General features: G+C 35.4%; 10 protein-coding genes across 10 annotated transcripts, besides 1 other annotated feature; 2 read left to right on the top strand and 8 right to left on the bottom strand.

Moving 5' to 3' along the window:
* Positions 1-1,349: 1,349 nt before the first annotated feature.
* Positions 1,350-1,586: a sequence feature (Protein overlapping with rRNA (RNJ42_00855, KAL3237868.1) was converted to a misc_feature.).
* A 290-nt stretch (positions 1,587-1,876) lies between these two features.
* On the bottom strand, positions 1,877-2,029 carry RNJ42_00854 (uncharacterized protein; the record flags this gene model as incomplete). Its single annotated transcript, XM_071051024.1, has 1 exon — positions 1,877-2,029. One exon carries the CDS (start codon positions 2,027-2,029, stop codon positions 1,877-1,879), a length of 153 nt encoding a protein of 50 aa, XP_070908236.1.
* An 11-nt stretch (positions 2,030-2,040) lies between these two features.
* On the bottom strand, positions 2,041-2,232 carry RNJ42_00853 (uncharacterized protein; the record flags this gene model as incomplete). The annotated part of the gene is made up of 1 exon (XM_071051023.1): positions 2,041-2,232. One exon carries the CDS (start codon positions 2,230-2,232, stop codon positions 2,041-2,043), a length of 192 nt encoding a protein of 63 aa, XP_070908235.1.
* Positions 2,233-5,015: 2,783 nt separating this feature from the next.
* Positions 5,016-7,706, bottom strand: RNJ42_00852 (uncharacterized protein; the record flags this gene model as incomplete). The annotated part of the gene is made up of 1 exon (XM_071051022.1): positions 5,016-7,706. The coding sequence occupies one exon, from the start codon at positions 7,704-7,706 to the stop codon at positions 5,016-5,018; it is 2,691 nt and encodes an 896-aa protein (XP_070908234.1).
* A 2,172-nt stretch (positions 7,707-9,878) lies between these two features.
* On the bottom strand, positions 9,879-12,557 carry RNJ42_00851 (uncharacterized protein; the record flags this gene model as incomplete). Its single annotated transcript, XM_071051021.1, has 1 exon — positions 9,879-12,557. The coding sequence occupies one exon, from the start codon at positions 12,555-12,557 to the stop codon at positions 9,879-9,881; it is 2,679 nt and encodes an 892-aa protein (XP_070908233.1).
* A 1,304-nt stretch (positions 12,558-13,861) lies between these two features.
* ISC1 (inositol phosphosphingolipid phospholipase) lies at positions 13,862-15,166 on the bottom strand (the record flags this gene model as incomplete). The annotated part of the gene is made up of 1 exon (XM_071051020.1): positions 13,862-15,166. The coding sequence occupies one exon, from the start codon at positions 15,164-15,166 to the stop codon at positions 13,862-13,864; it is 1,305 nt and encodes a 434-aa protein (XP_070908232.1).
* A 491-nt stretch (positions 15,167-15,657) lies between these two features.
* Positions 15,658-17,622, top strand: NOP9 (RNA-binding RNA processing protein NOP9; the record flags this gene model as incomplete). Its single annotated transcript, XM_071051019.1, has 1 exon — positions 15,658-17,622. The coding sequence occupies one exon, from the start codon at positions 15,658-15,660 to the stop codon at positions 17,620-17,622; it is 1,965 nt and encodes a 654-aa protein (XP_070908231.1).
* A 300-nt stretch (positions 17,623-17,922) lies between these two features.
* On the bottom strand, positions 17,923-18,558 carry MRP8 (Mrp8p; the record flags this gene model as incomplete). Its single annotated transcript, XM_071051018.1, has 1 exon — positions 17,923-18,558. The coding sequence occupies one exon, from the start codon at positions 18,556-18,558 to the stop codon at positions 17,923-17,925; it is 636 nt and encodes a 211-aa protein (XP_070908230.1).
* Positions 18,559-19,220: 662 nt separating this feature from the next.
* On the bottom strand, positions 19,221-20,630 carry RPT1 (proteasome regulatory particle base subunit RPT1; the record flags this gene model as incomplete). Its single annotated transcript, XM_071051017.1, has 1 exon — positions 19,221-20,630. The coding sequence occupies one exon, from the start codon at positions 20,628-20,630 to the stop codon at positions 19,221-19,223; it is 1,410 nt and encodes a 469-aa protein (XP_070908229.1).
* A 705-nt stretch (positions 20,631-21,335) lies between these two features.
* AVT3 (Avt3p) lies at positions 21,336-23,396 on the bottom strand (the record flags this gene model as incomplete). Its single annotated transcript, XM_071051016.1, has 1 exon — positions 21,336-23,396. The coding sequence occupies one exon, from the start codon at positions 23,394-23,396 to the stop codon at positions 21,336-21,338; it is 2,061 nt and encodes a 686-aa protein (XP_070908228.1).
* Positions 23,397-23,745: 349 nt separating this feature from the next.
* On the top strand, positions 23,746-24,939 carry DBR1 (RNA lariat debranching enzyme; the record flags this gene model as incomplete). The annotated part of the gene is made up of 1 exon (XM_071051015.1): positions 23,746-24,939. The coding sequence occupies one exon, from the start codon at positions 23,746-23,748 to the stop codon at positions 24,937-24,939; it is 1,194 nt and encodes a 397-aa protein (XP_070908227.1).
* Between the last annotated feature and the right edge of the window lie 122 nt (positions 24,940-25,061).

The following is a 25,061-nucleotide window of genomic DNA, read 5'->3' as shown; positions in this document are numbered from 1 at the left end:
TTCGAAATGTTACTGAGGTTTACTCCCAGCCTTCTGAGATCACCACCACAGTCAGCAACGGCAGCAGTTCCGAGACAGATGTGATCTCGTTCTTCCCAACCGTGGGTGCTGACGGCAAGACCCACACCGGTTCCACCACCTAAATCTTTAGTACGGTATGGAACATATTGTCCGAAGCTAGTGCAGCTTCTAATAGTAAACCAGTTACTAGTTTCAACTCTGGTTCAAACTCTGGTTCTAACACTGCATCCAACGGCGGTCCTAACACTGCATCACACTCTGGTCCAGCCGCTGGTTCTAACACTGCATCAAACTCTGGATCTAACTGTAGTTTTAATATTGGTACGAACTCTGGTATATCAGGAACCAGATTTGCTTACGGTGTTCAAGGTACTCGATTAAGTGGCTCTGCGACGCTCTTATCATTCTCCACTCATCTGACCGTGAACACCATCCAATATTATGCAAGGGGTTCAATCATCATGAACAAAGTATGGGTAGCCGTAGTGATGTTATTATTATCATTTATTTGAGATATTTCGAATTTTTTGTTGTAAAGGAATAAATGTTTTGCCTATGGTTTTTCTTTTTGTTAAGAACTTCCTTTCTATATTATTGTTGCTCGTTCGTTCGTTCGGTTGCAATTGTTTCTATATTTAGATTGTCTCAACTTTTTTAGTATATAATACTAGTATATATATATATATATATATAGTCATTTAAAATGCTCGTATCCATGCGAATATCTCTAATGATTTAGTAAAAAGACCAATTAATTACCTTGAGTAAACTAAAGTAACTCGCACCCCAACCAGATTATTTATCCTTTTCGAAGTTTGTTGGCATATCTGTATGATTATGCCTATTTCCTTTGGAGAAGTAAAAACGGATATTATGGACTTGAAATCATTGTTATTAACAATATAACTCAAAGTAGACAGATCACTTAAATCAAGTTTTTTTGTACTGTATTATTACCTGATCAAAAATGTTTGTCTCGCAAGAAACCTATAATCGTTCTTGAGCTCACAAGATTAATAGTTTAACAGTAATTAAAGTATAGAGTATATTCCGATTTATATATTTTATACAACAAACTTTACAACGGCATAATATTAATATGTATCTAAGCCCACCTTTGACTAAACCCTAATGCAGTAATTTGCCTCAATACAGTGCTCTTTATCGCATGGTCATCTAATTGGGATCGTGAACCCACCTAAACCACCAGTGGCAACCACAAATCCACCCATACAACCCCTCTACAGCCCCTCCACATATTCAAAAACATCGCCATTAAATTCTTCGATATTTGTTGCCCCAGAACATTATTTAACATCCACACGCTGTCATACAAACATCCCCTCCAATCTGACCTCAAACCCCCCACCCCCACTTGTTAAGGTCGATATATGATTTGGATATTCATACCTTTTCGGTTGCGGCCATATCCACAAGAAAGCACCGTTTCCCGTCCGATCAACTGTAGTTAAGCTTGTGAGAGCCTGACCGAGTAGTGTAGTGGGTGACCATACGCGAAACTCAGGTGCTGCAATCTCTTTTTTTAAAAAAAATTCCGAGAGCATAGGTTAAGTAGGGGAGCGATGAAAAAAGCAAGATATAGCTCTAGCCGTTGGTCGCGTGAGTGTTACGTGTGCTGTGATTAAATGAGTTCGACATCTGCCAAACGTCAAGCGGAATATATCACATGACTCTGATGGGTCCCAAAATTCTTAGATCTCGCCTTGGAGATTTCTAAAAATAAAATAATATTGAACTAAGGCACCAACTACTGACCAACTACTGAAGTAAGTATTACTGGCATCGGAACTGACAAATACAGCGTTACCGTTAGTCTTCTCCATGTATGGCAAAGCTAAGCTAACCAAAGAGTCATTACTGAAGAAATTGATTTGAACTTATTCTTCCAGCCATTGACATCAATTTCGTTGACGTTTTGGACTGGGTCCAAGAAACCAGCGTTGGCCACAACAGAATCAATCTTAACATGACCTTCCACTGCAGACATAACGTAATTCTTCAAAGGGGCCTCTTTAGTGATCCAACAGAGTCGAAGATCCTGTCACCGTAAGTTTCCTTCCACTTCTTCAGTGGGGCTTCGAATCTTGCAATACCATAGATGACAACATCGTTGTTTAGAGAAAAAAGCGTATTAACAATAGACTTAACAATACATCTAGAAACACCTTTTACTGAAATAACCTTAGACATTATCGTATTTGTACTTTATTTGTTTTGTTGATATGAATCTCAAGAAAATACTAATTGGTTATGATATCTTTTGATATAGAGAAGATAAAGAAACTGTATTTGAATCTACAGATGCAATTACTCCCATTTTATATTTATTTATTTGTGAGCATTTGCATCATTAGTAAATATTATGCACTTTCGTGAATTGACTATAAACCCTTGTGTCATCGTGTTATGCGTCATCGGGTATATGTCTTCCAAACCTGTTGAAGTTAGTCGTAGAAGATTTATCCCTTTTTTTATACTTTCCGCCCCCAGTCAATATATGGCAGATTCAGAAAATGAAAACAAAATATTTTAATAAAGTCGATTAGGGGTTCTCGGAGTGGGAACAAAAGGATTCCTTACAGAAGATGATTTTTAATGTTTGAATATGCAAATGAATATGCCAAACCTATGAACTGAGTACAAAAAAAGAATATGCAAATCTATTAATCTTATATGCATAACTATAAAACCTAATAATTATAACTCTGTTATCTCAGATGATAAGTGCTAAGGTGCTTTATTTTTGAATTAGCTAATATCTTTGAAGGACGTCAATAATTGAGTGTATTATTTTTACTTCATATTTTCTGTCAGTCGGCATACATAGACAATCTCAGATAAATAACTAGAATAAAAGTAAGCTAGTGATAGAATTTTTTACAAATCATTAAAACTACGAAAAAAATATTAACAGTCAACTAATGTCAAACTAAGCATAGGAAAAACACAGTATATCACTTTTTAAGACCATAAAATATTAATGTTTTTATTCAAACCATTATACTATCTCTACATGTCAAACCAATATACTATCTATACATGTCATTAGATAAAGAAATAAAAACCAACAATATCTATTCGTTTTATATAATTATATACTACAAGACTAGCTTATTTATAATCTTAGCTATTATTCTTGTTATGCTATAGTTGTTGGAAACCTCTGGGCGAACAATACCTGTTCGTAACTCCTATACTGTATTAAACATTAAACAGTAACATTTGAAATTCTAGAAAGCTACCTTATTATGTATTATTGTTGATGTAGTTCTGCTTACGATTATGTGCAGTGACTGTTTAGACTCGGATTAACTAATTTTGGATTTTTCAATTATGGTATATCCCTATTAATGTATTAAAATTATTTGATTGTAGGGATGTTAGTTCTGCTAGTTTATACTATTGCATATAATTTTAAAGGCTGTAACTTTCTTGGGTATTTGTAATCAAACCATTCTGCTTTGTATAAATGTGGTTTAATCCAACAATTTTAGTGATCTTGAGTGAGTTCTCTGTGGTGAATAGAGTGCTAAAACATCGGCTATAGCAGGTTTAACAATAGAACAGCTACACGAGGTCTATTGAAAACAAAACTCATGATAAAATTGTTCAGAATGTTCAGATACTTTGTTGAATAGCTATTTTTGATTACGGTTACCAGATAAGATTTACACACTACAATTCAATATCTAGAGATATAAGACGAAGTAAAACTAAAGACTGAACTATTTTGTTCTGAACAACAAGAGTAGGTTTTATATTGAATTTTAATTAAATTCGGTCCTTTTGCACTATCGTATCTAATTTTGTTAATATTTATATTGATTTGACTGTAAGGTTAAATAATATTTTTACTTTCTATCACAGTTATTTATACAAGGTATCAAGTTCGGCTATAACTAACTAGCAGTAAATTTTAAATGTGGAAGTTTTAAAATAATCGAAAAATAATTCATCGCAATTACATATACGGTATTGCATTTCACATATATTAAGATTATCTTCATTTATCAATATAGTTTGCACCAGTTAACATTTCAAAGTCTATATTTTGAACTTATCCATTTTGTTGGGAAGTTTAAACTGGAGATTATAGTTTCCAACCATTCTATTAGTGGGGGGCAAAATTTTCTTGATTTTTTATTCAAAATTGAATGCAATATATTTTTAACACTAGCTTTCCAAATGCTAGTTAAATTCTCTACAAATCTAGACATTGTTAATACTAAAAGTCAAATTCTCTGAATTTTTAAGAAGTAAACTAGTTTTCTCAGAAGTTTTTAGTTCTACATTATATCAGTTACTTAGACTGATATAAAAAACAAACCATATCATCATAGATGTTTTTTAATTGGTTTCTTAGTTGTAGTGGATGTTGTTAATATATTTGCCCCGGTATATTACAGTCAAATAGCTTTTTTAGGTCTACAGTGTAGATGTTCGTAGCTTCTCAATCTGACTTCTTTAATCTAGTAACTGATGATATCATCATTATATTAGCGATGTAATGTCATATCCCTTTAGTTAGTACCTTGAAGTACGAATGAACTAAAATTTTATTGAGTAAGAATATTCTTGCTATTAATAAGCTATTAATTTTGTCTATTCCACGCTGATATCTAAAAGACTAGTACGAATTTATCAACTGAACTTGGGATAAAGAAGAGTTGCATGTTACAATTCATCTATAAGAACAGCATTGTTGAAAATTTCCATTATATTTATCGGATAACAGAACTTCTTTCATATAGAAGAATTCAAATCTCCCGATTGAATGACGACTACAAGCAAGATTTTCATGTTTTTAAAGTGAATATTTAATATTAAGCGCATATCAGTGATAGAAGCTAAAAAAATCTATACGTTAAAGCAAAATTATTATAAATAACGAATGAACTAAAACATGTATAATATTAATATAGATTTATAAAAATTCTAATTAAAAAAATTAAATTAAGATTGATAATTTTCGATTACACTACCATAAATGTTAATAGTGAAATTATGAATGTAGCTAACCAGCTGCTATTCTTTATGGAAGAGGAGCCATCGAATAATGTAAGGATTTCAGACCGAACAGGAGAAGATGTAGTACTGAAGTATTCTGGAATCGAAATTAAACTAGATGAGGAATCAGATTCTTTAGAAATCGAATTTTTAACTGAAGAAATATTGTCATTGATGTTTACGTTACTAGCACTTGCTTGAGCAACTACTTCCTGATTAGTTGATAAACTTTCAGAAGGGCGATGGTTGTTGCCTACTGCCGATGAAAATGTGGGCGATGGGGTCTTATAAACACCATCTTTAGTTGAGCGATGAGACTGCTGGAAGTCGCTTGAGATTGAGATTTGAGTATCAAAATTAATAGTGGCCCAATTACCATTCGATAATGGACCAGACGATTTTGAGCTTATTTTCTCACCTATTTTACTATTAGCGGAAGCAGTCGTTATTAACTCTTCACCTGGGGTAGAGAATTTTCCGACAGAAGTACTAGTTGAAGACGTAAAGCTATCTGTTGTTGTTTGTCTATAATTCACACTACTATCAGATGTTATTAGAGAAGCATAACTTTTAATCTTTGAAATAGATTCTTGTGAAATACTTGATAATTTCATTGAGCTGACAATAGAAGAACTTTTAGTTAGAGAAGACCGAGTGGAATTCACATACTTAGTATAGCTAGATGAAAATGTAGAACTATACTTCAAAGAAGAACTGCGGGGACTAGTTTCGCTGATTTTCAAACTAGATCCGGTAAATGAAGTAAATGACTCAATAACGACGATGGTCTCAGGCGTAGTGATGTTATCAGTACCAACAGTGTACGTGCTGATCGTAGTCACTGTCTCCGTCCCAACTCGCGTGCCAGGCTCGAAACTCGTAGTCACCACCGGAGCAGGCGGCGTTCTCGTCTTCACCACCACGATCGTCTCGGGAGTCGTCACGTTGTCCGTCCCAACAGTGTACGTGCTGATCGTAGTCACTGTCTCCGTCCCAACTCGCGTGCCAGGCTCGAAACTCGTAGTCACCACCGGAGCAGGCGGCGTTCTCGTCTTCACCACCACGATCGTCTCGGGAGTCGTCACGTTGTCTGTCCCAACAGTGTACGTGCTGATCGTAGTCACTGTCTCCGTCCCAACTCGCGTGCCAGGCTCGAAACTCGTAGTCACCACCGGAGCAGGCGGCGTTCTCGTCTTCACCACCACGATCGTCTCGGGAGTCGTCACGTTGTCCGTCCCAACAGTGTACGTGCTGATCGTAGTCACTGTCTCCGTCCCAACTCGCGTGCCAGGCTCGAAACTCGTAGTCACCACCGGAGCAGGCGGCGTTCTCGTCTTCACCACCACGATCGTCTCGGGAGTCGTCACGTTGTCCGTCCCAACAGTGTACGTGCTGATCGTAGTCACTGTCTCCGTCCCAACTCGCGTGCCAGGCTCGAAACTCGTAGTCACCATCGGAGCAGCACGTGGTGTAATAGTTATGACATTTGGTAGGTTTGTCGTTATTGACTTATAGTTATTTGTTTTACTAGATAAAGTAGTTTCTGTATTGATTGGTACAGGTGTAGTATTTGTTGCAAAAGTAGATTTGTAAACTATACTAGCAGGAACGCAAGTGTTATGTAGAGGATCATAGAAACCATTGATACATTCGACTGAGGTAGCAGTTGTCGAACAGGGTATTTTAATATGATAGACAGTAATTTCATCCGTTAGTATTTCTAAAGAATTGCACTTATCTATTATCTGGGTGCTATATGTCTTGGGGGAGAGAACGTTATCGCAAGTGCTATTAAAAACAATATTGTTTGAACAGCCCAATTCTTCATCATTGACAGAGTATAAGTATCCTGTGAAATCATTTATTTTTTCAGGATCATTATCAATACTGAATGAGATAGATAATGCCGCAACATAATCACGATTGTTGTAAAACATCCTGATAGGGTAATAATAATCAGCATCTAAATTAACCTTCAATTGGTTTTTAACATGATCTGAACCCCATATAGCATATGCCTGGTAATTCCCAAACTTATCATAAGTTGTATTGAGCTTACAACAATCAAAAGCGTTACCAGCACCGAAATTTAGATATAAAAGATCATCTCCTTCGATATAAAAAGTATATATCCCAGAGATTGTCGGTTTAAAATATCCATACATTATTAATGTGAAATTCGAAATTGTGATTGGCGTGGGGTAATTATAAGCAGGTGGTAGAGTCCCATATTGAACGTAACACCAAGTCATAGGGCAAAACCGAAAATCAAGTACACCTGTAACGCCCTCGGCCTCTCCAATTTTTTGGTGGTGTTGATAACCATACCTCGCGTAGTTAAAATTAAGGTAACTTGAATCATAGCATGGTCCATCCTGCTTATCTATCCAGCACAATTCGTAAGGTGCATCTGCACAGGGAACCTGATAATATCTGTAATCATATTTATATAGCTCCATTGATAGTCCTTCTTTAATAGCATTCCTTTTTGGGGCACATCCTAAAGGGAAATGATTCTGTGAATTGGAGTTAAGATTATTGGAAGTATTTTCATCTTTATCAACATTGTTCACAGCGCAAATATTCAGTGAATTAGAATATTGTACGAAGAAAGGTATCAATTTGTAGTACACAAATAATAATTGTAGCCATGTCATTTATATTAATATTTTTCTGCTTGTATATTGTAAATCAAATGATAGTTCGACGATGACACATTGAGGATAGACATTATTAACTTTGTAGTATTTATATGAAATACTTCGAATCGAAAACTTTTTTGATCTGTCCCAAAAAGAATTTCTCCGTCCATTGGGGATCATGAAGTAAGATAGTAGGACAGCAAATGTTCATGTGGCTTCGTGTGTATCAAACTGGGACTAGTATAAAGTAAGGGCTTTTATTTTTGAATAGGGATATTTTTGGTGTGTAACTGCCTAGAAATTCAAAGAGAAAAGAAAAAGAAATGATTGAAATCAATGATGTGAACTAAAAGGAAGAATGCAGTGGATTTCGATTTCCAAGTGTTGATATATACATTTTTGAAAGTGATCGGTGGAGCAGTTTTAAAATTAGCTAGCGGAGGTATAGAACCAGAAAGAAATCAATAGTGAACGATTTTGAAATTTGCAGAACATTAAAAACCAATTAAAATTCGATGAAAACAAGAATAAAGATAAATAAACAGTAAAAACATGAAAAAATACCTCAAGGGGAAGTCTAAATACAAAATAGAACATTGATATTGTCTTTCGGCTAATTCGGTGAAGAGATTTTCGAGTGGGAAGCCAAGTAGGTAAGAGGTATTCCTACTAATTAAGATAATCTTAATGTAAAGGCTTGGACTCCTTTATATGTGCGGGGTTTTCAATCAGTACAAAATCTGCAAAAAAAGAAAAATTAGCAAAGAGGAAATAAGAAAACAGTTTTAAAGTACTAGGTTTACTCATCTTAGTAAGTAGCCATAAATATCGGAGAGTGAACAGTCTCTCTATTTTATTTTTATTCACATGCATGAAAAAAAAAATTTTCTTCAGTTCGGCAAAAAAAAAAAAAAAAAAAGAAATAAGAGTAAACGCACTTGTTTAGAAAGCTTGATACCTTCTTCTATTTTTTTCCTTTTTGCTTCCTTTTTCCTTTCGAATAGAAGCCAATATTCATTGCTTTTCCATAGTTACCTATGCTTGTCATTGACGAAGAACACATTCAGCTTGGCATCTAGAAATGACGTAGCAAAAGAAAGACTGTGGGAGAATTAAACTGTACATACTTAAATATTAACTGTATAGAAGCGGAGAAGTGACTTCACAAGCATGTATCTGCACTTACAGCTACATCTTTTCTCATTTGTGTATCGCAATTGTTATACAAAAGAAAAGACATTCATTTACCAAAAAACTAAAACAGAAGGAATAAAAAAAAACGCACTAAATAAATTCCGAATACAACACCGGTTTTACAGTATTCCGATATAAGTTGCTTCTTTTTGTCACAAAAGTTCTTTGGTTGTGCATTTACTTAGTAAGAAAGTATCCGATTTTTTTTTTTTTGAATTGATTGGCCCTTCGTTAATAGTTAAAATAGTTCTCCGAATATACGTGCATCTTTCTATTTTGAGTATCGTTTCACTATCTTAATCTTTTTTTTTTTGCCTCACTGTTTAGATCACCATAAGCTACACTACAAACAATCAAGAACTTAACAATAAAATAAATAAAACACTCTTAAGTTGATTTATGTTTGTGTATATACTTTCCCAGGTTTTGTTTCTTTTCGCCATTGATGTTACTACATTAGCGCTAATATTTCCGATTATATGCTGCACCGATAGATCAGCATTAGTATAATGCAATACAGGGCTATAATAGTTCTATAAAAGAGGCTTTGATGCTTTTATTTCTTTTTTACTATTTTGAATTTTTTTTTTTTTTTTGACTTAAAAAGCGACCTGTAAAAAATACCAAATATTTCGATGACGATATCCTATAAATTCATAAGAGGAGTCAAGGAGAATGAAAATATTCATATCTTTGTAACTCTGTTATTGTTAACAACTTTATTCGAACAGTTTGATGTCAGGGTGCATTTTTTCTATTGGTGAAGATAATCTCAATTAGTAGTTCTGGACCATCTGTACGGTTTTAGTATACCGTATTCCGATATGTTCTTTCTAGAAATTTATGATAAATAATAATTATTGCTGTGTTATTAAGGGAATCCTTTTACTATTATAATGGCAAAAGTATTTTCTGATCCTAGGATTTTTTTTTTTTTATGATTTGGTTATAGATTAAGAACTTGATTATTATGGAATTATCAATATAAAATTTCTAAAAAATTAAAAATGCAGACAAAGCTATAAATGATACGAGAACTCTAATACTAGAAATTCTCTTCACTGCTTGATTATTATGTTGGATGGTTTGAATTTCAACAATATTAGGATAACGATTTGTCGTCGCAGTACTTTGGGAAATTGGTTTGGTAATTGGTGTTGTCTCTGATTCTGACTCCCCATTTACTGAGCCCTGTGTATCCAAAGTAGTTCTGACAAGAACTGTATTTGTTTTATTAAGAACCTGTCCAATTTCTTCTGCAGTTACCGTTTTAGTTGAAATAACGGGTGATATATTATAATTATTTTCACTGTTATTTGGTGATGCTGTTACAGTATTCTTGAAAGTTACTGTTTTCGTGGAAGCTATAAATGAATTAGTAACTATCAACTTTTGTGTTGTTTGTATTAGGTCTTGTGTGGTCGTTGTAGTTATAGTTGTCGTTGTTGATGGAGCCGATTTATTATAAAGGTCGTGCAGTTTTAATTTAGAATCATCCAAAACCATACTTTTGTTAAGTATACTAGCAGATATCGTTGATTGTGCTTTGACATTTGTGGATAACGATGGATGATCTCTACTAGCAAATGATTTGTTACGAGAAAATGGTGTAGTATAAGTACATATTTCATCATGACAGTTTGTTACAGTAGTGAGCGTGGTAGAATACAAGAACTTCGAAATAGTTACGTTCAGGAAAAGGTTGGAATCTGATTTAGACAATATGCTTGGGACTGAGTTGTTTAACTCAGTAGAAGTAGGATTCTTTAACGAGGTAGACAATGTTATGCGTGTATTTTCTGAATTTATTTGAGAATTTGTTCTATTATCTGAATTACTAAACATAGTTGATGATGTTGGTTCTGATGTTATTATGGGTGAATTTTGTGTTGTTTGTGTTACGTTTCCGTAGATATTACTCGATGAAGTGATCTGGTTATCAGATTTAGTTAGAACTTCTGAGGACGAATTTGTCTGAGAAGATAAGTATAGCGGCTGGGCATCTACCCTATCTTTAAAATATTCCGTCCCCATGCCCTGTACTACTTGTCCTAAATTTTCTGTTTTAGGAAAATATGAAATGATTTCTTCTACATCCCAGCCACTAGAACTAAAATGTAATGTAGTTGTTGATTTTATAATACTGATAGAGGATATAATTGGATCTGGACTAACAGTAGTTGAAATGTTTATGTTATTATTTGATTTTTGACTGGTAGTATTATCAGAATCCGGGCTGTTTGAGATGAAAGTTGTTCTTGAAGTTGTCTTAGAAGCTGGTATGCTAGAGAAGGAAATTATAGTGGTCGATAAATCATTTGTACTAGTGCTTGGCTTAACATAAGAGGACATTAATGAAGTTTTCTCAGTTGATGGTACAGTTTTAACGATAGGAGTCTCCACATAATACACTGTTCTTACGGTCTCTTTCCCGTCGTCACCTATAATAGTTTTTTGCTGTGTTGATTTTGTGGTAGTATAAGAATTACTCCCCGAAGTCAAAAAGGTGCTTATTTCTACAATAATCGGTGTATTTATGTAATAGTCATATTTCTCAGTTACAGTACCATCATCTCCAGTAAGTGTTTGTATACTTGTAGAATATGTTGTCGTTACATCACCTGAATATGGAAAGAAATGGCTAGATGTTTCAATTTTTGGAATCCATGGTATGTTATTTTTACAAGGTAAACAATTATCACCTTTATTGGCAGCATCTGGGATAGGTCCATCATAATATATGGCGTTGTTCACTAAAGTTGGAGCAACGTGATTGTTGACTTGCTTCCATTTAAATTTTCCAGAATCGTAACCTTTACCAATGTTGAATATATGAGTCATCGTTGGCCAAACCTTAACTGTTAGCACTCCAGTATCTGTATCATAGCTCCATTTGCCTCTAAATGGATCTATTGATGTCCTAAATGTGATGAAGTTTCCATCTCCAAAACCAGCTACAAGGATATTATCTGTTTTTGAATCACTTTCACAATATAGTTCTGATCCTTGCCCAGATAAAAAGATTGTTTGAGGACCAACAACTCCATGTGATATGGACTGCATGATATATGCTGAATCATCACTAACAACAATACATCCGGTACCATCTACAGAACTTAGTGTTTGACTTTTGATATTATTCAAACATATTGTCCCATCATTAATAAATGAAGGGGCGTTTAAATTCCCATAACTGTCCCAGTTCGTAGGCTGTTGGGAGAAATGAATTAAACCCTTATTAATAATCTGAGTAGTTGCATCGACATCAAAAGCATTTTTCGAAGCTGTTGAGCTCCCATCAAAATACATTGTTCCGTAGTTATTAATGCTACCAAAAGTCCATTTTAGGTTCCCACCAGCGGTCTTATTATGATTGCTAAAAACTAAAATCCCATTATTGTTAAGGTCTCCTGGTACAGTGAAGGAAGAACTTAATCCATTATTATCATTGTCTCTAGATCCAATAAAAACACCTGCATTGCTATTGATTGTAAGTGGTCCCTGAAAATTGTATGTATCACTATCCAGTAGAGCTAGAAAATTATTGGAGTTAACTACAAAGCCATCTGTTGGTAAAGCTCCACTATAATATGTGTTATGCTCAATAGTAGTAGCACAAGAGAACTTCACAATTAGCCCTAGAATTGTAAAAAATACTTTATTGTAGATCATATTTGGGCTTTAGATAGATACAAGCTGTCAATAAAACACATGCTGGAAAGACATAAGTTTATTTATACTTTAGAGGAATGATTCTAAAGTAACCCTATTATTTATACCTCAGATATATGTAATTTTTAGTTATTTGCAACTCATGAGCTCCTAAGCTAGAAAGATGTTATTACATCGTTAAGATACAGGAACTATATCGAGAGTATAATGTCATTAAAAGAACAAAAGAGATATATCAAACCGCTACCTAATCAATCTTTCACTTTTACGAACTAAAATCATTTTGTTTTCTAAAGGAAGTCAAAGTAACTAGAATAATAATTCTATAAAATCGAATTAATTAGCCCAAATTATGCTTGAACTACAACATAGTCTATATAATCTGTCGAAAACCATTCTTATTTCTTAATAAAGACTTGATTTGCAGCTACGACACGTCAGCTTAACGAAAGTGGACGGTCGCTACTTTAACTAATGTCATCTGTGATGAACTGAAAGAAACTTCCTATATTCTTTTTGTTTATTTACAGAACAGTCTAAACGATAGTTCGTTCGTTTTAGGTAATGCATCGCCAAAAACTGTAAAAAGAAAAAAATACTAGGCACAGTACAAAAAAAAAAATGTAAAAAAATGCAGTATTAAGTACGAAATATTACAATGTCAAAACGCCAGTTTCTTCTTTTTGCAGAGCACAAAATATTAAGCAGCAAGCGAACTCCACAAACTTGCTTCAGATCTAAACTAAATTAATAGTTACTATACGAAAAACTCCAAGAAAATATGACGCAGCGTGTTTTCTAACAGACGATTGCGATATTTAGAATGTGGAGGAGGTTTCTTTTCATAAAATAAGCTAGTTTATATGAACACTAAGGGAACAATATTTACTGACTAAGCACCTAGTATTTGCTTTGTATTTGTATCTGCTAACCTCTAGATATGCTCAAATTTGGTTACTAATATATTGACACAGAATTTTCAAATAAAGATTCGTTTGACGTATATTCATATACAACTGAGCTTTGACCCCCAACATTATCCATACACCTCTTTCAAATCTAAATGTGCTTAATTATTATATAGTAATATTACTTAAAACTTAAAACATACTCTATGTTCTTGTAGCAATTTTTTTGATCCTAATTTGGTTTAAGTAAAGTTTTGTAATTATGTAAGGTATAATATAAGTTAATAGCTACTATCCGCTCTATAATTCACAATGGTATTGCATTAATAAGCATATACCTCGATTCAGCTAATGGTTTTAGCTTGGAAAACATAGTAAATTTTTTAATGTTTTTCTTCATTCATGGATCAACTCTTCTAGATATCTTCTTGAATCGACCACTTCATTTTCAACTTCCCAAAGAGCTCTAATCTCTGAGCGACCAAATAGAAATGAAATAAGACCATCTATCACACCAGTAACAGCTAGAGTTATTCCAAACAAAACCCAAAATATTGATGACCAACTAGCCTTATTACTAGTAAAAGTTGTAACTACCGCAGTCCCGATCATTAAAATCACTGAAACCCAAAAGTGCAACCCCCTAAGAAGTTTTTGCTTTTTTGCAGTGTTGAGGTATTCTTGGATGCACGATTCAAGCTCTTCGTGGATACGTATTCTATCCATAAGCTTCTGATCAGCTTTTTTATTCTCCTCTGGACAACTAACTTCCAAGGTACATGTATACGCGAAATGATCTGAGAAACTACCAATATCATCGATTAATTCAGTAAACCTAACGCCAGTTTCAATAGTTCTTAATCTCGTAGGATCAACTAGGGCATAATCTAATCTACAAGCTTCGTCTGGCCTTCTTGTTGCTCTCCAAGTATTTAAAGTAGAATCACATGTAGTACAGGAGTATACAATTTGATCCATTGCATTCATTACTTTTATTTTTTCTAGATCTTGCTTTCCATGTAACTGTTCCCATGAATCAACTAATCCAGTTTCCGTAGTTAGTAGATGGTGAGGAAGAGATCCTGGTCTAGAGTTTAAATCACCAACAATAATTACTGCATGCCCAGAATCTCTATATAGCTTGGCCATCTTTGAAAAATCCCACGCTTGACATGACCTGTGACACATATATGCAGCATCGCCAGTCAGTGAATATGGTGCATGCATATGACTGTTCATAATTACTATAGGTGTATCGGGGAATTTCCGGTTGCGTAATGTAGTAATGGCAATGGACTTGCCGACATACCAATCTCCTCTATGTACGGCACTCGGTCTACCATTTATAGGATACCTGTACAAAAAGGTAGATTCGATGGGTATCTTAGAAAGGATTGCTAACCCTGGTCCTGTTAAAATACCAGAGAAAAACCACCTATGGTATGGGTATTTCTCTGAACACCTTTCAACGATGTACTCCCAATCCTCTTTACACCAGATCTCTTGAAGAGCAACTACATCATAATCCTCGTTATAATCCTCGGGGTACAATTCATCACTATCTGGAAGCCTTTTCACTCTAGGATCAACCTCGCCAGCCAGTTTGTCAGCGAGTGCCTTCAAACGCTCCCTTCGATGCTTTGACACATATTTCAGACCCCAAGTATTAAAAGTGAGCAACTTAAGCCTCTGTGAAGACATGTTTATTAAAGTGCTGTTCTAATTCTACCTTATATTTCTTCTTCTATTTCTTATCGGTTAATAAGCAAATTAACTAGGTTTATACTGATATATATAGATCTAGAATGCTCTTCATCTAGGTACTTGATGCTCAGCTAAGTTTATAAAATTTACAATTGTAAGAATGAATCATATTGGATGCACTATGCATTGCACAAGAGCAGACTTCGAAGGATGCCAACTGCCATTTGCGAATAGAAACTGCTAATTAACTAAACTCGCGCATTCTTTAGCTTTTCTTTTTTCGCTCAAGGATTCTGAAAAAAAAAATATGAAAAATTTTAAAGCGATGAGCTAGCTCATCGCAAATTATCATGATAGTATTAAACTTGGATCATCATTGATTTACGAGCTATTATTAGTTTTGAGCATTAATATACAGTTTCTAGACTACAGGTAAAGGGCAAAAAACAAAAGGGCAAAAGCAATTTGGTATATTATCAGAGTAAGAGATGGGTAAGCCAAGAGGAAGAAATCTAGAGAAGAAGCAGATGGATGAAGAGTTTCATCCAGAGCTGGAAGTCTACGATGAAGCAACTGAAAGTTTCAAAGAGGGCGTTAATCCTCAGATGTTCTTTGGTGTCTTAGATAGAGAAGAACTAGAGTATTTCAAACAAGCTGAGGCGACGTTGGGATTAGATACATTTGAGTCGGAGGAAGAGAAGGCCCAGTTTGTTACCAATGTTATTCAAGAAGCCACTGGTAAAGAGCTAAAATTGGTTACATCTCAGATTTGTTCCAAATTAATGGAAAGATTGATCTTGAATTGTGACGACTTAGAGTTGAAGAAAATCTTCCAAGCATTTAACGGGAACTTCTACAATATATCGTGCCATAAATATGCATCCCATGTCGTTGAAACATTACTGGTAAGAAGTGCATCGTTGGTTGAAAAGGAATTGCTTACACCACATTTTGACGAAGCTGGTAACGATGATGAAGTCTTCGCTCCAATTGAAACTCTTTTCTTGTATATGCTTAACGAGATGAAACCACATTTAAAAAGTATGCTAAATCACCAATATGCATCGCACGTGTTAAGACTTGTGATACTAATCATATCTTCAAAGACATTACCAAGCACCACACAAAACAATTCAACTTTACGTTCTAAAAAATCTAAAGTTGCTCGTAAGATGATTAATCTAAAGGACAATGAGGATTTCAATAAAGTCTACCAAACTCCCGAATCTTTCAAAGTCGAACTAAAATCGCTTTTAACAGGTTTGTATGAAGAATTATCTGGTGGTGCTAAATCAAAATCTGAAATCAGTCCAACCGCTATTACGAAATTCAGAGAGCTCTGTGTTGACAAAGTTGCATCACCTGTGATTCAACTAATTATTCAAGTTGAAGGTATTTTTGATAGAGACAGATCTTTCTGGAGGTTGGCATTTAATACTAATGATGAAAAGGATTCAAAAGAAGAATCCTTTATGGAATATTTGTTATCAGATGCGGTAGGTTCCCATTTCCTTGAAAACGTCATAGGATTTGCCAAGCCAAGATTTATTGAGAGACTATACCGTATATATATTAAAGATAAGGTAGTAAAACTTGCTAAGAGAGATACTACTGGTTCATTCGTTATTCAGGCACTTTTGAAGAATATGAAAGATAGGGAGGTCAAAGAAATTCTTGATTTTATTATTCCTGATTTGAGCATGCTGTTAAACTCCAATATGGATTTTGGTACCACAATAATTAATGCGTGTACTAAGCAAAATAATTACAAAAGAGAAGAAGTTATTGATCAACTAGTTAAGAAATATTATCCAGAGAAATCAGAAGATAAAAATATCTTAGAATCATGTTTATTATTAGCATCTTCTACTTTAGGTAATACAAGAGATGACTGGCCAACAGCTGAGGAGAGAAGAAGATCTCTATTTCTGGAAGAGTTGATCGATTTTGACGATAAGTTCTTGAACATCACAATAGATAGTATGCTAGCTCTACCAGAAAGCAGGCTTCTACAGATGTGTTATCATGGTGTTTTCTCTCATGTAGTAGAGCATGTATTACAAGTGCAGAGAGTTGAAACCATAAAGAGAAAGCTTCTATTAAACGTGTTGGTTAACGATGTAGTAAAAATGTCATGTAACGCATACGGATCTCACATAGTCGACAAATTATGGGAGTTTTCAGCCAAGCTAACTCTATATAAGGAAAGGATTGCTGCAGCCCTTGTTGAAAATACTGAAATGGTAAAGAACAGTGTGTATGGTAGACAAGTATGGAAGAATTGGCAACTAGAAAAATACAATAGAAAGAGATGGGAATGGAAAAAGATTATAAAGGAGAATGACATGGAAATTTTCCCAAATAGTACAGTACTACAACCAAAACCTGCTCAAGAGCACGATCAAAAGAGGAAAATGGAACAAAAACCAGCTGAAAAACGTGCTAGAAAATAACTACCGTAAGCATTTTTGAAATAAGGTTCCTATATGTATTCAATATGATATGTTTATAGAATCAAAGAACTTTCTATTATTTCTTCGTATAGCAAAGAATTGATCTTATCCTCAATTTTATAATAAAAAATACATATGTCTTTATATGTAGAAAAGTATATTAAATAAAATAGAAAAGAAAAAAATAGAGATAATAATAATTGTTGTTAAGATAACATATTCTATACTTTAATTTGTAGAAGAGGTTAGGTTTATTCTACCTACTCTCCTCTATATTATATTTTCGAAAGCTAGAAACAATTACCAGATATTAGTACCTCTTCTACACTTTAGACCTAGATATCTTGCAACTTCGTTGAAAGCATCGTTAAGCTCCTCCTTAGACATTTTCTTTAATTCTTTTTCAATATCTTCGTCAGAGACTTTACTTATGTGAAGTTCTTCAATTTTGCCTTCCAGGACCTTATCGAAATCTTCTTGTTCCTTCAAGGTCATAGGCAGTTTCTCGTAAAACCTAGCCAAACGGAAAAGACCCTTATCATCTATATTTTCAAATTCCTTAAAACTGTGTGGGAACATGTTATCAGTCAGAGATGGAACCTCACCATCGGCGTTAGGGATAGGAGCCAAAGTTGCATCAGGGTCAGTTTTTGTAGAATTGACCAAACGTCTTATTGATCTTTCTTCCATGACATTCAACTCACCTTGTAGTTCAGCAACCAATTGGACCAAATCCTCATTAGTTGCAAAATCAGTAGAGTCAAACTGGGCATTGACCTGGGCCTTGGCAGCACCAAAGTTGTCAACGTCTACTTTCTGTCTAGCAATCTGCAACTCCAAGACATTCTTACCAGTCTTCGAGATCAATAGGTTCTGCTTCTGGACCAATGCTTGCAAATCAGCAACTTGCTTCTTCAAATTCTCTAGTTCACTCATGGTTTTGTTCGTTGTTGTTGTTGTTTTTATCTTTTTACAGCTTCTTGTTGCTTTCTTTATCAATAACGATCAGATATTCAGAAACTTTAAGTACCAGCCTTTACAGTATTATTATATTTGTTGAATATATAAGTCAATCCAGATATGGGTTCGTATACGACTTGCCCCTTCCCCTCAATTAAAGGTAATAACCCACCGCCCCTCTTTGTGTCTATTTATTCAGGCTAATCTTCCTTTTGGTGCCTATTTTGCTCCCTTTTTTGTTCCGTTGCCCCCAAACCCGCTTTTCCCTCTGTTTACCTCCCTAAAAACACATTTTTAATGCACCTGGCAGGAATCGAATCGATGTAGCTAATACAACCAAATACTATATTCTTTTCTTCTCCAGGACATGGGTCTAGTGGATTGTGTTGTTGAATTCTGTCTATAGATTAAGTATTCTCTGTTAGCGTTTTAATGACCCAGTACACTAGAAGTTTCCTTATTTGAAGTATTAAATTGGTTATTGTAATTATTTTTTTGCGGTGGACATTAATAAAAGGTCATATATATGATAATACTAATATATATTAATGGGAAATAGAATGAATAACGGTATTTATTCTTTTTAGGGTTATATAAGTTTGTTTCGTTTTCTGTTTGTTATTATATTCATGTTTCCTTCAGTTATATTGCATGTAACGAGAGGTGGAGCTAAACTTCTTGTAACCATTGATAACCTTTTCAACAGCCTTTAAGAAGTCCTTCTCAGTGGCTACCTTTCTTCTAGCTCTGATGGCAAACATACCAGCTTCGGTACACACTGACCTTAGTTCTGCACCAGTTGAGTTTGGACATAGTCTAGATATTAGCTCCCATCTAATGTTACGCTCTACACTCATAGACTTAGAGTGGATACGGAAAATATTGGCACGACCTTCAAGATCTGGTAGAGAAAATTCCACTTTACGGTCAATTCTACCGGGTCTCAGTAGGGCAGGATCTAGAGTGTTAGGTCTGTTAGTGGCGAACATCACCTTGATATTACCACGAGGATCGAAACCATCTAATTGTGTAATCAGTTCTAACATTGTTCTCTGAACTTCGTTATCACCACCAGCACCATCATCAAAACGAGCACCGCCAATTGCATCGATTTCATCGAAAAATATAATACATGCCTTCTTCGTTCTAGCCATTTCAAATAGCTCCCTAACCATTCTTGCACCTTCACCAACATACTTCTGAACTAATTCTGAACCGATAACTCTAATAAACGTGGCATCTGTTCTATTTGCTACTGCTCTCGCACAAAGTGTTTTACCAGTACCTGGAGGACCGTATAATAATATACCCTTTGGTGGATCAATACCTAATGTTGCAAATCTTTCCGGTGATAGGAGAGGTAGTTCCACCACTTCTCGTAGTTTCTCGATTTGTTCTTTACAACCACCAACATCACTGTATGTTACATCTGGTTTTTCTTCCACAGTCATCATAGTAACAGATGGATCAATCCTAGGTGGCAGTGGCAATTCAATGTGGTATTTAGATCTATCAACACCAACTCTCATACCTTCTTCGATATCTGTAGGTGATACACGTTCACCCAGGCCAACGACAAATTTAGCAATTTGCTTCAAGTTAATGACGTACTTGGCATCTTCGTCATCCTCTGCCTCTGGGTCTACATCGGCATTGTCAGCAGAACCAGAAGCGCCAGCAGCAGTGGCACTAGTGCCATCGTTTTCATCACCATTCTCAGCACTGCTTTTAATAATCTTTGTGCAACGGGCAACTTGAAGCGGATGCTCTTCACTTAGCCTCTGTCTGTCACCCATAATATCCCACAAATGCGAGGGCGCTAGACCGGTATCACTCTCCTTAATACCAGACTTCTCTTTAATACGCTGCTCAATGTCTTTAAGATCCTTCTCTGTTTCCTTCAGCTTGGCAGCATATGGAGCTGCACCATAAGTCTTCAAGACCTGAATATCACCTTCAGTAAGTGGAACTGCCTTGTCATCCTCCGCCTTCGTGCTTTCATCCTCAATTGGTGCCTTATATTTATCCCAATCTTCCTTTGGAGCCATTATTCTTCGTTTTTTATAATATTTATTTCCAGTTACTGCTTCCTTCTAAGAGCAATATCAATTACCTAAGTAAAAAGTTTCTTTCTTCTTAACCTAGCAAGCGTCCTTTCCGGTGTTAAAAGTCGTTATAGCTGTATTAGACTTCAGGTGTTTTGTAGCTTATAAATGGTTATCCTTTACAGCTCTAATCAAATCAAAACCACCACCCTGGACTAATACCCTTTTGCCATTCCCTATCCTTCAAAGTTTAGGAAGAACCCAACTAGTCGGTGCTTATATATTTCTTAGAGTTACCCTGAGAAGTAAAAAAGAGTTGGTCCTACGGACGATTCTGTGCTGTGGCGGGCTTTCTGGCCATATTTTTACTTCTGGTGGCAAAACCAATGTTTTAGTATATAATTATCTATCACGTGTTAGATACTTAATTATGTAGAACTATTTGATATTATTAAGTAACCTATATTTGATTGTTCTAATATCTGAGTAATCTGTTTGAATATATCGGTAAGTGGTAGTATTTACTGAGGGGTAGATGTTGTAAAATATTTAATAACAAGATAGTTTTGATAAAGAGAAAATGTATGCGAAGAAAAGCCGTCTGGATATGTGAGGTGAAACGATGGAGTCCCTAATATAATGCAAGTACTGTAGTAACAAAGTAATCAATAAGTCTTTATGTTATTGTTTTCTTCAGAGAAGTAAATTTTATATCAGCCACATTATAATGGTCTGTGCCGTGGTATACAACATCACAATAATTCCGATTGACAAGAGTAATATATCTAACCAGAGATGGAATGGCTTGACTATCCCTTTAAACGCCTTATAATGTAACATAGGTGGATATATGTAGATCAATGGCACACAAGCGAAAGAACCAACAAGAGAAACAAATTTGTCCAAGTCGTTGGCACCGATCCATGCAATTGCTGCTGAAAAGCAAACCACACCAGCTCTGAAATAATTTTTCAACCATTTAATCCTTGGATTATATTTACCGGATGAATGTGGAGAGAAAGTCCAATTTTCTAATATCTTTATAGCTGGGAACAATTGTAATGGTGTCGACAACAAGATTGCCAGCGCATATAACAATTGTACGGTCTTGGTATAAGCACTGTCTTGGGGGAAATTCAATAAAACGACTGTTTCCACGCTCGAACCAAAAGCACAATAGCATATTAACCCGCAAGAGATGAAAATAACAGTTACAATTACCATAACTGCAGATAATGAACCGTGAAAATGTTCAGGGTTTTTCATTGATTCTTGGATTGGAATTAATAGACCAATACCCTCAAATGTAAATATAGCTGTACCAATAAATAAGGACCAGTCAACTCTGTTGAATACAAGCATTGTTTCTGATGCCACACCATTATGTGACACTTGACTAATAGAAAACCAATAAACATAAATCAGACCCAATAAAATGAACAAATCTGCAATCAAAGCAGTTCCACTTAATTTTGCAATATTTCTTGTAAGTGCTAACGGCAGGAATATTACAACTTGCAGTAAAATGAAAACACCAATGCCTAAGTCGGCGTTAAAAACGTTTTTCGTAAAGACTTGGAAGTTAGTAGCTGTGAACACTGTGTAAGCAGAAGCAAATCCAATTTGCGATAATGCTATTGACCATAAAATCGCTAGTTTCATTTTTGAGCCGTATAGTTTGTTACCCATATCACCATAACCATCTAATTTCACCTGATTTTTAGTATCGATCAGTAATACAAAGCACCAATATGAAATTAAGGCACAGCACAACAGAACTATGGAACTGAATCCCCAACCACCATTATGGAAAGCTTTTGGAAGAAACAAAACACCAGTACCAACAAAAGATTTCAAAAGTAAGAGAACGGCCTTAGTTGTAGAAGATTTATGACCCTGGCTAGCAGGGCGGTGTCTCCTTGGCCTGATTAAGCTGGTTGATTCGGTCTCCAGAGCTTCTTCGTCATATTCTTCTTCACTCTCATCTTCGTATTCGGAAAGATCTTCACCTGCAAAATGGCCATAAAGTGTTAAAAATTCAATGAAATTCCTGGTAAAAAAGTTTGGAACTGGGTCCTCTCCATTTTCTTCTCTGTGTTTTGCGATTAAATATGATCTACGAAATCCACCAGGAGCCCGTATTTCTTCATGTGTCATCATAACATCCGGTAGCTCTGGACCATTTCTACCATATTCCAAAGTATTCGCATTATTTTGAGGGTGTGCATTGTTATTACTGGAACCATAATTCATAATACTATTCATAGTGGACGAATGTGTTGATATGGCAGAAAAACTCATTGATCTCTTTCTTTTGGAAGTAGTTGAGTTCAATACTTCGTTAGGGGTAATATTATTATTCTGTAGCTGGCTACTGCCGGCAGTTGGAATGCCCTGGCTCGGAGGTGAAGTGCCGGGGTGCTCCTTAGCCCATTTGTATAGGTCTCTAGTCATGTCAGCTCCTTGCATCTGCAAGTGGTTAGGAGTACTGGACAAATGTCTTGTTACTGCATCCACCACATGTGGTTTGGGGTTCTTGATGTCGATATCGATATTCACTGGCTGGTTCTTCAATATTGGAGAAGTGGATGTTGGATCCTTTAGCAACGCTGCCGTAGTACTGGGCCTCCTACTTTCATAAGTACCACTCCTCGCCCCAGAACTCTCTACACTAGGAGATTTAGCCATCGTTTCCGAATCTTTCCTTGCCTTCCGTCCTCCCGTTGAAGACCCACTCTGCCTCCTTCTGATATCTATCGTATTAACCATACCCTGATCTCTGTTTCCTATCTCCGTCTATATCCTCAAACGCCTTGTAATCAAAATGCTAAACGTGTAAATGTATAGTCACACAGGTTTTCTAGTACACATTTAAAGCCTACAATATTAAAATCATTGATTCTAATACTGATGATATCTATAAAAATTCCTGGGACCCTGTGATCATTCTTTTTTTTGTATGGATAAGGTTGTCCCGTGCGGGTGTTTCTGTGCTCGAGAAATTATTTACACGATATTCTGATTAGAAGCCTAATATAATAGAGTTTATATAATTAATTATCATGATTTGAATGATGCATTGTAGCGTTATGGGTCGTTCTATAAGGCGTGATTGAGTATGGCTGGGAAGAAACTGCGTGTTGCTGTGCAGGGATGTTGTCACGGGGAGCTGAATAAGGTGTTTGCTGCTGTGGACAGGATGCACAGACAGAATCCGATCGACTTGCTGATCATACTTGGTGATTTCCAGAGTTTACGTTCTCCCGAGGACTTGAAATCTATCAGTATTCCGCAGAAGTACCAGAAGATGGGCGATTTTCATCAGTACTATCAGAATGATAGCTTTAGAGCGCCGGTTTTCACTATAATCATCGGAGGTAACCATGAATCTATGAGACATTTAATGGAGCTACCGTATGGTGGATACATTGCCAATAACATGTTTTATTTAGGCTACTCTAGTGTTGTGTGGTTCAAGGGTTTGCGTATTGCAGGACTGAGCGGTATTTGGAAGCATTGGGACTTCGATAAAGAAAGACCTACCATACAAGAGTTAGAAGTAAATAACAATTGGAACAAAAGAGTACGAGAGCTGTATCATGTTAGAAAGGCCGATATTATGCCATTATTCATGATAAACAAGCCCATTGATATCTGCATTAGTCATGACTGGCCATCAGGTGCAGCCCAATACGGAAATGTTGCTGAATTGTTAAGAAGTAAACCTTTTTTTGAAAGAGATATAAATAATGGTGAATTGGGGAACCCATTGACTTGGGAACTACTACGAAAATTACAACCAAAATACTGGTTTAGTGCTCATCTACATGTAAAGTATACCGCGTTAATTAACCATGGTAAAAGAGGGCTAATATCAGATGCACAGAATAAAAGGCAAAAGAAGAATGAAGATGAGATTGATTTAGATTTGGAATCTGATTCTGATGAATCTAATATTAAAGATTCAGTACCGGATGATCCTAGAGAGACTTTCTTCATGTCGCTAGATAAATGTATGCCGCGCCGACAATGGTTAGAAGTTCTCGAAATTGAAACCTCTAATAGTGAAATTTCCGATGATAATTTCTATTGGGATCCAGAATATATTTATGCACTTCGGAAAATTAATGAGAATCAAAAATACCTTAGAAAAACTAATTTTAATACTATAGATTGGTCCAAATACCACATGGTAGATGCTCCGCATCCGAATATATACTATCGAATACAAGAATATTCACCGGGTATTCAGCGCCAAGAATCAGAACAAACAAGTCAATTCAAAGCCAAATTTTTCGAGAAGTCAGAATAGTTAAATTTTTTCCATAATGTAGATCAAAGTACTTATCGTTTCAAGGATATAATATTTATTGCCCTATTTACAATAATAATGAATATAATAGAAGTTTTATTTAAGTGATTCGTTTATGAATT

The sequence above is a fragment of the Nakaseomyces bracarensis genome (genome assembly GCF_045282275.1).
Source record: "Nakaseomyces bracarensis strain CBM3 chromosome Unknown Scaff4_1, whole genome shotgun sequence".
Taxonomy (NCBI): domain Eukaryota; kingdom Fungi; phylum Ascomycota; class Saccharomycetes; order Saccharomycetales; family Saccharomycetaceae; genus Nakaseomyces; species Nakaseomyces bracarensis.
This window is presented reverse-complemented; position numbering and strand designations above follow the sequence as displayed.